Consider the following 17,995-nt stretch of genomic DNA (forward strand, 5'->3'; position numbering starts at 1 on the left):
AGTCAGTTCATTCAGTATTGTATAGAAAGATGGATGATTCCTCTTCTATTCTCCAAAATAAAATAATGCCACATATTACATTATCTTCTTACAAACATTAGAAAGGGAATACTATTACCTATTACCTATTTAAAACAAATTGAAGCCACTGATATTCTTAGCAATGTATATTTTGTTGCATTTACTTATTTATACTGTAATTGTAATTAATACTAATTAATATTGAAAAGAAAAGATCAATAATAGAAAAGAAATAATACGTTATTTAAGTTGAATATGAATGATTCACAGAGTCATGTTTTAAAGTAAAAATGCAGAATCCCCCCATGCAGCTAATATGATGGTAAACCTGTAGTAGTGTAGTAGAAATACAGTACTACTGTAGTGTTGTGTCAGATAATAATATGTTCTTCAGATAATCAAAGAAAAAAGTTTATATTTTATACCTCAAAACTGATCTCAACGTTTGATTCTTTTGTCATTTTGTCACTTTCTCAGTAAGAATTATTGTTCCCGTACCGCCTGGAAAACATTCACGTTTGAGAATTGCTGATATGGAGTAACATTAGTGATTTGCAGGATATTTCTTCAAGGTATCACCACATCGTTTAGCCTACGGGCTTTTTAACATGAATGTTAATGTTTAATGTTTACCTGGGTATTTTAATTTCTTTAGGGAATGTTGTGTGTTAATACTAGTACATTTAGTAACCTTAATTCAATGTGTTTTTGACATGTCAAAACTTATAAGGTTTAAAAGATGTTCCCCTTTTCAGCTGAAAGTTTAAGATTAATTTATCAATTATATATAAATTATTCCACATTAAGTAGCTGGAAAATTTTCCGAATTATGGGATAATGTCTTAGTAATTTAATTTCACTGTTTGTATGTTTTGAAAAGGTGGACTATTTATTACATATATAAATCATTCGAATAGTAGTCGTCAATACAGAATCAAATATGAAATATATTTATGTAATTCTAAGTTCCATTTTGAATCCCAGTACATGATACACAGTAGAGTGCTGTGAACTATGCTGAACTAAGGAGTTATTCGATATCTGTTTCTTGTGGAACAGCAGGTAAACGCTTGCTTAATGATTCAATGATTATGAGTTTGAGCTTTGTTCAAGTTACCTTTTGTTATTTAGTGGTATAAATAATATAAATGTTAGATTTGGAATATTACAGCTGCTTAATATCAGTGTTAGTTTCTTTTTCCTTTATTATTACATTATAATATTCTGTAATGAAATAAAATGACGCATGCACTTGTAGATGTGCAGTAGAAGCACTGTCAACTATATGGTGTTTAAGGAGGAGTCATTTGATATCTGCTTCTCATAGAACAGCAGGAAAATGCTCACTTAATGATTCAAAGGTTTGAGCTTAGTTCAAATTATCATTTTTATTCTGTTATAATTTTTAAACAATATAAATATAAATAATATAATTTGGATTGTTACAATGCAGCTTCATAGTATTAGTGTTAGGTTCTTCTTCTTTTATTATTACATTATACTATCCTGCCACCATCATCTCATTTTACAGTTCCAGTTTCCCAGGTACTGTTAGCAAGCTTGTTCCACTCTGGCTTACTGAGATACGTTCTGTTATTAATGACGCCCTCTAGTGTCCTTCCCCAGTCTGCAAGGTCCATCTTTCCCTGCGGGTGAGGGACGCAGATGTAGAATACAACCCCCGTATCCCCTACCTGTCGTAAAAGAGGCGACTGAAAGGGGCGACCTAGGCGCAAACATGGATTGCGGTTTGGTATTATGTGTTAGACCCCCTGTGGATAGGAGGGGCTGAATACATTCGCAGGTAATCCCTGCCTGTCGTAGAGGGTGACTAAAAGGATCATGTGGCCATCGGTCCCCTCTTTTTATATATATATATATATATATATATATATATATATATTTTTTTAAGGGTGGTTGTAGACTGATTCAAAATTCTTGATGTGCATGCTACTTGGAGATGGGCCTCTTATGTGTGCAATTACACCCGAAAGCCCGATCGTGACCACCCAGAAATCCTGTGGGTGGGAGCGCCATGTACCCGTGTAGCTGTATCCACCTGACAACACAGGTCCCTGCACAGCCGAATGCCAGGAGGACATCATCATCATCATCATCATCATCATCATCCTTTCCCTTTATCCAGCTGTAGCCAGGTAGGGGCAAATATGGTTCCTCTCCACTTTCTTCGGTCTTTCCACCACTCCTCCTCCAACACTGTGTCCCAGTCCAGGTTTCTTTCTATAATGCTGCGTTGGATGGTATCCTTCCATCTCAATAGTGGTCGTCCATGGCCTCTCCTTCCTTGGATTTGCATTTCCATCACCTTTTTTGGCATTCTTTCGTCGCTCATTCGCTTTATGTGCCCAAACCATCTTAGTTGGCTCTTCTCTATTCTATCATTAATTTTTTCCACTCCAATTTCTTCCCGGATTTTCTCATTCCTTATTTTGTCTCTTCTACTCTTCTGTATCATACTCCTCTTCTGTATCATACTCCTCAAGAACTTCATTTTAGCTCCCTGTATTCGACTCTCATCCTTCTTTGTCATTGTCTAAGTTTCTGCTCTGTAAGTTGTTATGGGTACGTAATACATCTTGTACATAGTATAGGACATATTATTATTATTATTATTATTATTATTGTTATTATTATTATTATTATTATTAGGTTCGTTACGACCCCTGAGGATCACGAGTGACTTGTTCGGTACGTCTTCTTTCTTCCCAATACCTCTTCATTCTCTCACTCCTCCTCTTTCTCTCGGCTTCCGTGATCTGAATCTGGATCCTGGTGTCTGTCCATCTGTGACCTCCATGAGCTTTTTGTATTTGGACCTATCCTGTACTGTCATCAGTGGATATTTTTCCTTTATGCCAATAGTCTCCCAATCTTCTCTGACTTCCTTCATCCACTTATTTCCAGTTAAGCAGGTTAGGACATATTATTATTAATTTTTCTTATTTTTTTCTCTGTATTTATTACTCTGTAAATGCTATGGGGTACATGCTATCGCGGGTGATTGGAGGAAGGGAGTCCTAGTGTTCATTGCCTCTGTCATTCCATATGAGGCATCGCCAACATCGGACCCCTGGCAATACCTGCTACGACCAGGTGGGTATTGCCTTGGCTGCTTGGTTTGGCTACAGAGATCCCTGGGTGGCATTCAGGGAGGGTGATTTTGGGCATGGCTTCGAAACGTCTTCAGCCTGCCCAAGGTGGTCCCTCACCAAAGTCTTTAACTTTTGATTCCTTCAGGGGTTCAATCCCCCCCCGGGAACAAGCGCAGCGTGAAGGAATGGGTCCAGTTTCCCTAGGTTTCTGGTTGCTAGCAGAACTGATGGGAGTGACTTCAAGCTGGTAAAGTCTATTTTGTTTAGTAGGCACATAGCAGGCAAACTGAAAGATTGGGGGAATAATAATAATAATAATAATAATAATAATAATAATAATAATAATAATAATAATCATCATCATCATCATATGGCCTCAGCTACCGTGTGCAGACATTTCAGTTTGATGCCATCTGCTTGTCTGCTCGTCAATTTCGACGTTCCGTTTTACTCCAGGCCCACTAGATGTCAGACCAAGTAAACTGAAACTCTCTTGGGTGTCTATGGCTGAGATTTAATTAATTTTGTCAGGTAAACATCAAATGTGTCACCAGAGATCTTTTACATGCCGACATCGTACGACATGGAGTGTCGATTGGAATTTTTTCCGCCCTTCAAAAATCCGACTACCTCTGCCGGTTTTGAACCTGCTATCTTGGGATCCGGAGGCAGACACTCTACCACTGATCCACAGAGGGAGCTATTGGGGGGAAAAAATGCGCAACAGTAGTTTCTTGCTAAAGACGCACACTGCCGTGCAAGCTGATCATTTACTTAAGTGCGACCACTTTGGTGATATTCCCGTCAAAGTGGAGGAGCATAAGACCTTTAATCTGGTTCGTGGAGTTATCTTCCAGCGAGATCTCATCTTGAACACTGACGATTAGTTGATGGAGGACATTGCCACAGGTGCGTTCATTGTCTCCTTCAAATTGTCAGTGTTAGCAGAAAAAGTAAAGGTAACAACCTATCGCCGCGATGTGAGGCCATACATCCAGCCTCCCATGCGCTGCTATCAATGTCAGAGGTTCGGGCATTTGGTATCTTGTTGCTTGAATCCGTCTGTATGTGGTACATGTGGCAGAGGAAATCACGGCACGGAAGAGTGCACAACTCCTTACAGGTGCACTAACTGCCCTGGTTTTCATTCACCTCGAGATCGGAACTGTCCGGTATATCCCGGTGAGAAGAAGATCCAGGAGATCAAGACCCTGGATGGTCTTTCCTACTAGGAAGCGCGCTGTAAGTTCAATTCTATGAATGCTCCGCCAAGACACTAGACTACACGAAAGTAGTACAGAGTCTTCCAGGTTCGTCGTTTACATCTTTTCAATCTGTTATGATCACTGCGCCCAAGGCAGCTGTTGCTTCTGTGAGCAAAACCGCTAAGAGTAAAAGCTCGAAGGGGGGGACCACCCCACCTTCAACCACAAACAAACAGCCGGCACAGCAGCGGGGGAAAGGCCAAGTCTCCTCCCAGCAAGAGGTCTGCAAAATCCATGCCTAAGCCGGCGGGGGCGGCATCATCAACCAGGGCTTGGTAAATATCTCCCAGCCTGTCTAAAGTGGAAAAGAAGACAGAGAAGAGGAACGCCCTTACCGGGTGCTCTTGCACTTCTCCTGAGAAAGGGAAATTATGCCCTCTATCTGGAGGGTATGAATCAGTGCCAGCAGGTATGCTTACTCCAAAACCTGCGCGCTCCCCTCGCAAGAGGACATCCCGCCCCTCAAAAGCGTCGAAGTTCTGGGCGTCAGTCCCCTCGTCCGTCGACAGCGGGATTGATGTCGAGCTCTCATGGATGTAGATGTTGATGTGAGTGCTTAGGTTTTAAGTATAACCTAACGCTCATCCTCTCTTAGTTCACACTATGTCACTGTTACAGTGGAATTGTAACAGTTATGATAGGCATCTTTCTGAGCTGCACCAGTTAATTAGTGAGTATTCAACATGTTTAGTCTGCATTCAGTAAACTAACCTCAGACCTGGTCATCATATGGTCTTGAAAAATTTCCGACTATACTCGACAGAACGACATTATGCTAACCGGTCTTCCGGTGGTGTTGGCAGTTTTGGCTGTTCCGATACCTATAGCGACGAGGTTCCACTAAGAATCTCGCTGGAGGCTGTAGCAGTTCGAGTTCCGCTGCCTGTCATAGCAACAGTGTGTAATGTTTATTATCCACCAGGCCAGCCTCTTAATATAAATTATGGAACTGATCTTATACATCAGCCTCCACCTCCATTCCTCCTATTGAGCAATTTTAATGCCCATCACCCTATATCAAGCTCTGAAATGCCTTGCCCCAGGGGAAGGGAGTTGGAAACTTTATTAAGAGAGCTGGATTTATGTATTTTGAATACAGGTGAACCAACTCACTTCAGCATACGTTGCAGCACATACTCTCGCATAGACGTGAGTCTATTCAGCCGAACGCTGGTTCCCCTGTTTCAGTGGAATACACACAATGATCTCTGTGACAGTGACCCTTTTCCCATTGTTTTTATTTTGTTGAAACAGAAATCCATCGAGGCTCCTTTTTGATGGATACTTAAACATGCTGATTGGCCAAAGTTCACATCACTAGCTGTCTTTAACGACGTGACCAGGCAGAGCATAGACAGCGATATCAATTACATAACACAAGTTATTCTTGTTCCTGCTGAGGAGTCCGCTCCATCGTTTTCAGGGACTCCTCACCAAAAACTCGTTCCTTGGTGGGACGAAGAAATTGCAGCAGCTATCAAAGAATGCCATCGCGCTCATGGTTATGGTCATTATCATAAATATATTGTTGCAAAACCGGAACCGTGGTTAAAGTGGGTTTGCGACAATATACTTATGATAATGATGATAATGAACCTTTGAATGAACCAGCTGTAAAACCTTCAACCTAATGTTCATCCATAAAGTTTGAGAAGCCCCAATTCATGCTGTGATCAATCTCTAGTCAAACAGTTGGAGAAACTCCTATTCATGCTATGATCAATCTCTAGCCAATACGTACACATCTGCATAAACCTTCATCCAGACGTTTCAGACGTTTTCTAGTCATTGTAAAATAAAATATTTTATTGCTTCCTTGTTCACAAATTCTAGATTTTAGTTAATGTACATATTGTAAACTATGTAAATATCACTTAAAACACAACTTTGTAATAAGCATAAGATTTGATATTAATTTAAGTTTAGTATTAAGTTCCAATGTTAATAGATTTAAGACTTGACCTTAAGATTAGTATTAGGCTGAAGATGCCCAAAACGAGGGCGAAACATGTCCCTAACTAGTGTTTATATTTTATGTAGAATTTAATCACTACAAAATATAATTGTATTGAATAGGTGGACACAGTAATTTTATTCAAGAAAGAATTTCGCTTGATGTGTCTGGCTCCGGAAATTACCATTGTGATTTCCTCGATGTGAAGCAGGAGGCAGAACGTTATCACCTCAATTTTGCCTTTCAAGCTTCAAACTTCAAGCCGTTTACGGAGTGGGAACTCTGCAACACCTTAGTGAGGATAGTCTGTTATATCTCCTTCGTGTGTTCAACCAAATCTGGATAGAAGGTGAGTTTCCATCTCAGTGGCCAGAGGGCATAGTAATTCTTGCCCTCAAGCCTGACAAAAATCCTAAGTATGCAGGAAGTTACAGACCTATTTGTCTTACTAACTGTTTGTGTAAGCTATTTGAGAGGATGGTAAATTGCCAACTTGTGTGGTGTCTGGAGAAACAAAGACTTTTGTCTGAGTACCAATGTGGTTTTCAAGCCACTCGCTCAACCACTGACCACTTGGTATGCCTGGAGAGTTCTGTCCAGGATGCGTTTCTTCGCAAACAGCATTTTGTGGCTGTTTTCTTTGACTTAGAAAAGGCCTATGACACCACATGGCGATATGGTATACTTTCAGTCCTGCATCAGTGGAAATTCCTAGGTAACTTGCTGGTATTTATTGTGAAATTTTTGTCTCTTCGTCTATTCTGTGTCCAAGTAGGGAGGGCATATTCGCAATACCACATTCAAGGAAACGGAGTCCCACAAGGATCGGTTCTCAGTGTCACTCTGTTTGCGATTTCCATAAAGGGTACTGTCACTGCTGCTGGTTCAGCAGTAATACCATCACAGTATGTGGATGATTTTGCTCTGCATTATAGCTCGCATAATATGGCAGTCGCAGAGTGACAACTACAGCAAGCTATTAGAAGAGTGGAACAGTGGACTTTAGAATATGGCTTTCAATTTTCAACCGCAAAGACCTCTGTTGTGCACTTTTGCTGGAAGCGAACTCTTCACTTGCATCCTGAGCTTTATTTAGGAAATGTCACTCTTCCCATAGTTGACACTTGCTGATTTGTTGGGCTCCTTTTCAGTAGCATATTATCAAGGGAGCCACATGTGCGGCATTTAACAGTGTAATGCACTAAGAAGTTGAATATTTTGAAGTTTCTTAGCCATACTAATTGCGGGGCTGACCGCATGGTGCTCCTAAGATTTTATAGGGCACATATTTTATCCAGGTTAGACTACGGCAGTGCAGCATATGGATCAGCAAGGCAAAGTGTCCTTGCAAAACTGAATAGCATCCACCACAGCGGGGTTAGTTTGGAAACGGGATATCTCCTACAAGCCCCATTGCTAGCCTGCTCGCTGAATCTGAGGCGCCAGAAAATGCTTCTGTCCTATGCTGCAAGTTTGCGACAGATTCCACTTCACTCAAGCTATCCTTGCGTATTCCACAATGTAAACCGTTGGCTGTATGCTGCTTATCATCGAGCAATGCTGCCAGTTGGAATACGCTTGGATAGCAGTCCCGGATTGTTTGATGTACCTTTGGTTCCCTGCCTTGTCAGACAACCAAGTGGGGTACCTCTGTTGATAATACAACAACCTGAAATAATCCTGGATCTGCACACTGGCCTGAAGGAAACCACGGACCCTTCCATTTATCGAAGGCTCTTCCTGTCCAAGTTCAGTCGTCGTTTACACGGATGGTTCAAGGGCAGAAACGAAGGTGGGCTGTGCGTTCGTTGTTGACAATGATAGGTTTTTTTGCTCTCCCAGAAACCTGTAGTGGGTACACAGCAGAGCTTTATGCTATCTGTGAAGCTCTGCGGTACGCACTGTCCGATGAGTGCCGACACTTTCTGCTGTGTACTGACTCCTTGAGCTCGCTATAGTCTATTGATACCTGTTTTCCTCGGCACCCTCTGGTGCAGCAGATGCAGGACCTGGTGGCCGGGTGTTCGGATGCCGGCACCAGAATCACGTTTATGTGGCTCCCAAGCCACATGTGTGTAGAGGGAAACGAGTTAGCAGAAAGGCTGCCAAGGAGGCAATTACATTGTCCCCGTAGCCTTACAAGGTTGCAGCAAGTGATATTCGCTTTCAGCTGAGAGCGATAAAAGGTACAACGAAGGTATGGAGGAGTCCCCTTTGGGCTTCTCGGAGGGAAGCAGTGGTATTATGTCGTCTTTGGATCAGCCACAGTATAGTAATGCACTCCTATTTACTTAAAGGAGAACCCCCTCCGGTGTGTACTTGCGGCGATCATCTTGCCATGGTACACATCCTTACGGAGTGTGTGGACCTGGTCAATCTGCACCGCAGTCTAAAACTCCCGAGTGCCATCGCCCTCATCCTGCGTCATCCATTTTATGAGGGATAGGGGTTTGTTTTATTGTATATAAATGTAGTGTTGTGTATTAGGTTTATTAATTTGACTCTGTTTTAGTTTGTGTTTGTCTATTTTAATGTGTTTTTTAAATAGCCATTTACATGATATATTATTGAATTTTAAGGCAATGTCTTATTCTACCATTATCTATCATCTTTCATTTTACCGAAAATAAGACATTGCGAATTAGATCCACTGATTATTTTAAATTCACCATCGTTATTCATCTTCATTTGTTTTAAATTGTAGTCAGTGGATACATTTTAAAACTGTAATTATCATATCATGTCATCCATCTCGTACTATTAGGAGCCAATGACCTTAGATGTTAGGCCCCTTTAAACAACAAGCATCATCATCATCAGGTCCATCTTTACGATGTCCACGCAGAGGGTTTTTGGTCTTCCTACCATCTGTTTTCCTGCCATATGCCTCTCAAGGTTAACATAAGCTGCCCTTGTGGGCTCCATCCTCATTACATGCCCGAACCACCTCAGTTTGGATATGCTCATGCCATCTAACAATGTCTCAATCCCAGCTTCTTTTCTCACAGTTTTGTTTTTGGAATTGTTTATCTGAGATGCCCGTAACCTTGTTGGGTCCTTCTTAGAGAGGGTGTACATTGCAATACCATAGGTTAAAATTGGTATGAAGTATTGATTGAAACTTTATTTCTGATGGTACTTTGGTATCCCAGAAGAGTGTTCTTACTTACTTTGAGTGGCTTGGAAGGTTGAGGCACTGGCCTTCTGACCCCAACTTGCCAGGTTCAATCCTGGCTCAGTCCAGTGGTATTTGAACGTGCTCAACTACGTTAGCCTTGTGTCGGTAGATTTAATGGCACATAAAAGAACTTCTGCGGGACAAAATTCCGGCACCTCGGCATCTCCGAAAACCGTAAAAGTAGTTAGTGGGAAGTTAAGCAAATAACATTATTATTATTATTATTATTATTATTATTATTATTATTATTATTATTATTATTATTATTATTATTAATCTGTATTCCATTTGCCATCTCATTTGTGGCTAGCATGTCTCAAGAAATTACACTGCTGAGATATGGAAAGTTTTCCACACTTTACAGTGTATAGTTTCCTAGCATGATGTTCACTTGTTGTCCCTCCCTGTTTATTGCCATCACTGTTGTTTTGGCTTTGCTTATCTTGAAATTGAATTCCTGGAACTTGACCTTCCATTCATTGCGTCTCAAATGTACTTGTTCCTCATTTTCTCCCAAGATCATGATGTCATCCATGATCAATGATGGGGATAGTACACTGCCTTGCTGGACTCCATTTTTAGTCTGGAACAGGATGAATGTCCATTCCCAAATTGCACACAGCTGGTACAGTGCTCATTCAGCATCTGAACTTTCTTCATCAGTCCCTCTGGCATATCTTCTGTCTTGCAATGCTGGCGTATGCCTTCTCAATATCCAGGGAAACCTTGAGTAGATCTTTGATTTTCTTCCGATATTTCTTGATTAACATATGAACACTGAAGATTATGTCTGTTGTGGACCCATTAGGCCTGAAGCCATATACTGTTCCTCTTCTAACTGTGGCTCTAAGATAACTAGCAATCTTCTCTCTAAGATCTTCTCGAGAATTTTAAGCCTTTGAGAAAGAAGTGTTATTCTTTGGTGGTTGGAGCATTTTACAGCTATTTCCTTTTTTAAACAGGGGAAAATGACACCCTTGCTCCAAGCAGCTGGTACAGTATCATGTCCTCCTTCTACACTGCATTGTAAACCCTGAACTCCTGCTGTATTAATCATGTCCCTGTTGACTTCTTCAATTTCTTGGGATTTCGCATGCAGGATCTTCTTAAGTGCTGCTTCTGTTTCTGTGCATTTAATGTGGGAGGTCCTGTGTGTAGATTTCAACAGCTAGATCTTTTGTCCTCTGATCTGCTTCTGACCTGTTCAGTAGGTGATCAAAATGATTCCTCAGAACCTCTCTGATGTCCTCTTCTTTCCTGCCCAAGTTTCCACTGGGATCCTCAACTGCCTTAATGGTTTTGATTGCATTCTTTTTATTTTTGATCACTCTAGACAATAGTTTCATATTGGGCTCTGCTGTTTGTAAAGTTCTCCCAGCACTTTATCTTCACCTCTTTTACTATTCTTTTAACTCCTGGTTTCTTGTTCTGGTAAACTTGCGTAAGGTCTCTGACGTTCCCCTCATCCCTTATCTCTTCTGGCTTGGATTTCTCTCTGTCTCATTCTTTTTGTGCTGTATTCCTTTCCTTTATTGAGGAACTCACTCTTCCACTCCACCAGTGCATCCCTTTTTCTCTTACTCTCACACTAGTCTTCCCCCAAATCTCAACAGCTTCCTTTATCAACATGTTTTAAAATCTGTTCCACTCTACCTCATTACTCTCCACTTCTTCTGTAGGCAATTGTCCTCTTAAACGGTCCAGATAGTTCTTTTTCCAATCTGTTACAGTTCCCATACTAATCTTAAGTAATTTCCTAGTTGTTATCTTTGGTGCATTATTGTCTTTCAGATCTGCTACTTACAACCAGTGGTCGTTATTGAGGTTGCCACTTGGAATCATCTCGACATCAGTCACAAGTCTACTTCTTTCTTTATCTGTAATGACGTAGTCAGTGACCTTGCTCTGTCCATCCCAACTGTATTGGGTCACTTGTCACTGTTTTGTTGAACCAACTGTTTTTTACTACCAAGCAGTTTCTAATGCAGAAGTCTAACAGATGTTCCCCTTCTGAATTCCTTCTCCCAAGATCGTGAGCACATCACCTTCTTGTAGCCATTCCTGTCTGTCCCGAGCTGTGCCTTGAGGTCCCCGATGATGATTGCACTCCCTTCACTGATAGTTTCTTCTAGGTCTGGTGAGGCATACAACTGCACCAATGTCAACTTCCCTTTTCCAGTCGAGTATTGGATAGTTCTTCCTCAACTCCTTCTTCTCTTTACTTTTCAGTTTTGTTTCACTCTTTCCTAGGATTGATATTTTCCTTTTCTCCATGATGTCCATCGACTCTCTACATTTTCCAGTCAAGCTCATTACATTGATTGTTCCTATTCGAGTGCGTTTTCTTTTCGTAGGTTGTTGCACACTCGCAAAAGCTGGCCTATTATCAGGCTGTAAGCCATCATACCTGATATGGATCTGTGGGTACTGTTGTTTACTCTGAATTCTCTGCTTACATCCAAGGCTCATATAAGTTTTGAAAGCAATTGCAATTACTCTCCAACTGGCTTGCTAGGCTTAACATTAGAGAAGATTTTCTGTCAGGGTTATCTCCCTTAGTCTTTAGCAGTCCCCTGCTACATCTGCAAGACAGCAGCTTCCTCTGCCCATAGCTGTTCATACTCCCCTAATTCATCAGGTTTTTTAGCTGCCACCCAACCTTGGCCAAACAGTCGCAGGTAGTATTATCTGCTGTGTTCAGTTCAATGCAGTGCTTGTTGAACATGGATATTCAAAGTGAAGTCGAGAGTAAAATAATAAAATTAATAAAATGCATTGAAAGAAAATAGTGCTGGAAAGAGTGAAGTATAGGAAGATTTTATGTTACTGATGACAACAGACAGAAAACAAAATTTGTGCAATGCAATATAGGACATTGCCTCTTACGAAGTTCAAATACCAAGCAAGGCATAATTGCACTTGTTCTCCTTGAAGTCAGGTAAGTGCTTCATGCAGTCGAGTTATTCCTAACTCTATAAAACGTAAAATAACAGAGGCTTTTGTAAAATATGTGTGCCTTTTAATGTTTTGTCAGGCACAGGGTTTCAAATAGTAGCACACGAATTAACGTAGGAAATGTCATTGGTAAAGTAAAAGTGTGTGAGATGCTACCACATTGGACAGCTGTTTCCTGACAACTTCATGAAGTGCCCGGTGATATACGTTGCTCTATAATACTGGACACTCATGACACAATGCAGTGTTATTCTTGTGCTGCAACTACAGACATGTGGATGGATGATTACAAAAAAAATCATTTTATTTCCCTTATGGTTCACAACGTTAATGAGTGGGCAGTGAAAAACAGAGTTCTTTTAACCTGCCACTTCCCTAATACTCTGAAGTCTGGTGAAAACATCATGAAAGAATTTACCACCCAATGTGCTGCGTTAGGAATTCAGATGCCAGATTTACAAAGGGTTACGTTTGTAGCAGATCAAGGTGCAATATTAGGAAGCCCTAAACGGTTCACGAAGGCTTTCCATGATTACCTTATGCAAGACATTGTTTAAATATAGTTTTGCGGCACACATTCCAAGATGATTTTCTTAATTCACAGGCACAGAACGTACAATACATAATTAAGGAAACACAGAAAGCTGTATCCTATTTCCATCGTACAGGTTTAGTTAGTGGTGTTGACTACATTGTATGTCAGGATGTAGAAACAGGATGTGGAATACTAAGCTAAAATCTGTACATAACCATTATGGTAAAATGATTGAACCGGGCGAGTTGGCCGTGCGCGTAGAGGCGCGTGGCTGTGAGCTTGCATCCGGGAGATAGTAGGTTCGAATCCCACTATCGGCAGCCCTGAAGATGGTTTTCCGTGGTTTCCCATTTTCACACCAGGCAAATGCTGGGGCTGTACCTTAATTAAGGCCACGGCCGCTTCCTTCCAACTCCTAGGCCTTTCCCATCCCATCGTCGCCATAAGACCTATCTGTGTCGGTGCGACATAAAACCCCTAGGAAAAAAAAAAAAATGATTGAGGTCTTATCAGCTGCAACTGCAGGCAAAAAAGTCATAGTAGAAATAGTGAGAAATAAGTCATTAAAGAACTCATGAATGACTGAAACTTAATTCCTAGAGCTTCTGAAAGAAACCATGGATGATTTAGAGTGAGACAGCAGTCCATCAATACAAAACGTGCTCTTTTGGTTCCATCATCTTGTTCTGGGAATCGCACCTGGACGCGGATGAGGAGCTAGAACGCTATCCTGAGATACGGCAGTGGTCAATCTCAATTATTACAACTACATTATTTACAAAACAGTACCAAATCTCTCTTTTGTTTAACTCAAAAGGGAAAGGTGCAGACTGTTAGTGAATGCACTATGCCAGTAATTGACCACTCAGCCAGTCCAAGCAAGCCCAGCCTGCAAAGGAAGCCAAGCCCTGTTAGCTGAGCTGCCTTGATGTGGCCCTCGTGATGTAACAAGCCCAGCCTCACTCCGTAGTGCTTTCACACGATGCAAGCCTAACTTAGCTGGCATACGAGCCCAGCCGAACCTGAGACTGATTACTGCTCATCTCTTATGGTTATAAGTTTGGGGGAATAGTGAATGAAAATTCAGATTGTGCAGTATAAGCAGAGATTACAGCTCGGGATATAAAGTGATGACTAGGGGCCGGATGTTGTTGAAATTTTATCTTTTTTCCCTTTGAATTAGAATGTTGCTCAGTAGTTTAGAAATTCATTCTGCTATATAGAAAATAACACTTTTTATTTTGCATATTTTTCTTGATATGGGAAGATACATCATTATTTCAAGTTTCAAGAATGTTTTAGGTCTACATATAGAATTTTGAATAATTTTTAGATCATTTGATTTTTAAAATTTATGCATGTAATCCTTGTCAGACTAATAAAAGTCATTTTAAGATGACATCATTGACAAGTTCGCTGCTCAAAGAACCAAGGAATTTATTTATTGTACAGTAGACGTTACCGAATGTGAGTACTATTTGCTTTCTTAGTTAATTTTATAGTTACATTGTGCTTTTTAGAGTTAGATCATGAAAATGACACAGTGGATGATTTGTAGGCCATTATCTTTCCAAAGCATCACCCCGATATCAGATTTTCTCCTAGCTAGATTATCCAACACACCTATTCAAAATGTTCACGTTTACTGCACACGCTTGTTGGGCTGCACCAAACTTACACCCAATGAGCTACAATACATATTTGAGGTTATACAAATTTACAATACATATTTACAGGGTATAGTCATATGTGGCATTTATAATAAAGGATAATTAAAATGTATTAAGATAATAATTGAAGGTTTTACAAGAGTTAGGTTATGAGTAGAATGGTGTACATATGACACCTATCTGTATTGATAATTTTTACTAAAATATGTTCATTCTCATGGGTTTACAAGAGGATATTGTCAGAGTTTGTAATAATGTTCTAATTTCTGATTACAGGAAAACAGAACTATCTATTGAGCCCCTGAAAGCTCGTCTTAAGGAGTTAAATGAAAAAATTGATCTGAAGTTGGATGAAATTAGTTCTGTGAAGGCGAGGATTATGGAGAATGAAGATAGCATACATAAGAATGCAATTGCAACGGTTGATATGGACCCAGAATTGGAAGAAAAACTGAAGAAATTGGCACTGAAGTACATTGGTTGAAATGTTCTCATTTTATTTTATTTTTTTATAAAGTAGGAAGAAATGAGGATTTGACGAATTAAGATTTTCCATAATAGAAATATGTTGCAGGATAAGAGGATGGCTGATAAGAGATATTTTAAAATAAATATCCCAGTCTGCTTTTGCTATAATTTTATTTTGCCATTTCTACAGATTTGATGAAAGTAGTTTTAACAAGCAGTAAGTTACTTTGAGGTCAGAACATTTATATCTGGAATATTTGTGATCTTTAAATATAATCCTGAATCATCAAGTTTAGAAATTGGCCTTATGCCATGTGAATTTAGTACAATATTGTTGCCCTATTTCATTGAAACTTCCCACTGTCCATTATGAGGAGTATCCTTTTGAACTTGACCTCATAGCTTGTTGACATTTGCTGTTAAGATTTCTTTCTTTCAATCACAGGAATCAAAATGCGCCTATTTGTATATTTAACATACCTTGGTTGCTAAAACAAGGAATTGTCTTATTATCATCATCATCATCATTATAATTTAGTACTTTGAGTAAGTGTAAACTTTCTGATAAGAGTTTTAAAATGCTGGCATACTGGATATCAGTGTTTCCAGTGTAACCTATTATTGGTTAATATTATTTAATTTTATAGGTCAAAATGCTAATGCAAAATGAGTGATGGAAGCTTGCAAGGAAATTCTTTTAGGTTTTACAGTTCTCTAACTATCTGGAAGGGTAACTTGGTATTAGTAAATGAAACAGCAACATAAGAGATTTTGTTATCACTTGGTTTCTGGTTTATTTTTTAACTATATTAAATTATTAGGATGGACTCCAAATGAAAACCAGCGACATATCTGTATAGACATGTAGTCGAGATGGTGAAGGCTCACATTTATTCACAAGAGAAAGGGCTAAAATATATAGGTACAAATAGGGTGTTCCCACTCTCATCCCCAGCACACTGAACTGCTGAATTGGGCTTACTGAAAACCTCCTAAATAGTAGGCTGAAATGTCTAATGGTACAGAGTTAAAACAAGTTGCTTTATGTCGAACTGACACAGTTAGGTCGTATGGTAACGATGGGATAAGAAAGGGCTAGGAATGGGAAGGAAGTGGCCATGGCCTTAATTACAGTACAGCCTCAGCATTTGCCTGGTGTGAGAATGGAAAACCATTTTCAGGGCTGCCGACAGTGGGGTTCAAACCCACTATCTCCTGAATGCAAGTTCACAGCTGCGCGCCCTTAAGCGCATGGCCAATTTGCTTGGTCTGATGGTACATCTCCGCTCTTTATCAGCTAACCAGCGTCATGTGTAACAAATTATAGTCTGCTCTTCTCAATACAGTAAGTTTTGAGCTGATCTATTGATTACTATACCAGTAACCACTTGGGAAGACCCTTGGCCGCACAGAGAGAGAAGAGACGACAGTGTCTGTCTTATTCATTCCATGACTGCGATGTTGCCGACCCTCCATCCCTCGCTACATGCCGAATGGAGGTGCATTTCTATTTGTATTCAGTATTCTGTTGAAAGGATTGTGAGCACCTATTTTCCTCGCAAAAACATTTGTAAAGTAACCTGGAAGTCACCTGATGGAAACATCCAGAACCAAATAGACCACATATTAGTGGATGCTAAACACAGAAATATTATTGAGAATGTAAAATTTCAAAGAGGTGCAGAAATAGGATCAGATCACTATCTCGTGGTGACGACTATCCGTGAAAGAATAGAATGCAATAGAAGCAAGAGAAGAGAAGCAGACCAGAGAATTAATCCAGATCTAATGGGAGAAGATAATATTAAGGAATGATACGTTCTTGAAATTAGAAACAAGTTTTCCGCATTAGAAGATGAGGAAGATGATGTAGATGAACTATGGTCCAAACTCAAGACCGGAGTCCAACATGCTGCAGAAGAGGTGCTGAAACCGTTGGTGAATAGGAGGAGGAGCAGAGGATGGTTTAACGACAGATGCAAAGGTGCTGTCAAGAAGAGAAGAGCGACCAAAATGTCGTGGCTGACAAAGAAGATGAAAGAATGAGGTTGGAATACATGGATGCAACCAGAGAAGCAAGAAAAATTCTCCAAACAGAAAAGCGTGAGTATATAAACAGAAAGATAACCCTAGCAGAAGAGGACAAAACGTTAGGTAATGCAAGAGACTTTCACAGAACAGTCAGATACTTCAAGAAAGGATATACTGCAAGGGTAGATATCATCAAAGATCAAGCAGGACAAATGATAACAGATGAGACGAAAGCTATGGAAGAATGGAAAAAGTATTTCGAAAATCTCCTGAATGTGGAGGAAAACATCAATAATGCTACAAGAACAGAAGAAGATGCAGAAGAGGAAGAAGAAGAAATATACAGAGAAAACAGAGCGACAATACAAACAGGGGAGAATGAATTGCCTAGCAGGGAAGAAGTAGGAGAAATCGTAAAGATGCTGAAGAAAGGGAAGGCACCAGGAACAGATGGAATACTTGCAGAGAAATACTTGAAAGAGGGAAGAGATATCTTACAAGATAGAATGCACCACCTGATATGTGTAATTTGGAGGAAAGAAAGGATTCCGGCAGAATGGAAACAGTTTATCATCTGCCCGATATTTAAGAAAGGAGACCCAATGAGTTACAGCAATTACAGAGGAATCACCTTATTATGTACAGCATATAAAATCTTGAGCATGTTTTTTTTTTTTTTTTGAATTAAAAACAGGCTTTCGCCTAGTTACAATGTTCCAATAAAATAAACACTCACAAACTATTTATAGCTAGACACTAACTACTTACTACTTAACTACTTCTAAATCTACTTTGTAGCATCTTG

The 17,995-nt window shown here is 40.0% G+C and overlaps 1 protein-coding gene across 1 annotated transcript in view; it reads left to right on the forward strand.

Moving 5' to 3' along the window:
* The window catches only part of IFT54 (intraflagellar transport 54), a 228,807-nt gene extending 212,052 nt beyond the window's left edge, over positions 1-16,755 (forward strand). The window contains exon 13 of the mRNA XM_067136819.2: positions 14,968-16,755. Within this exon, the coding sequence (XP_066992920.2) occupies positions 14,968-15,175 (208 nt within the window). The 3' untranslated portion in view covers positions 15,176-16,755. The remainder of the gene's footprint in view (positions 1-14,967) is intronic.
* The last annotated feature ends 1,240 nt before the right edge of the window (positions 16,756-17,995 follow it).

This window comes from Anabrus simplex, chromosome 1 (genome assembly GCF_040414725.1).
Source record: "Anabrus simplex isolate iqAnaSimp1 chromosome 1, ASM4041472v1, whole genome shotgun sequence".
Taxonomy (NCBI): domain Eukaryota; kingdom Metazoa; phylum Arthropoda; class Insecta; order Orthoptera; family Tettigoniidae; genus Anabrus; species Anabrus simplex.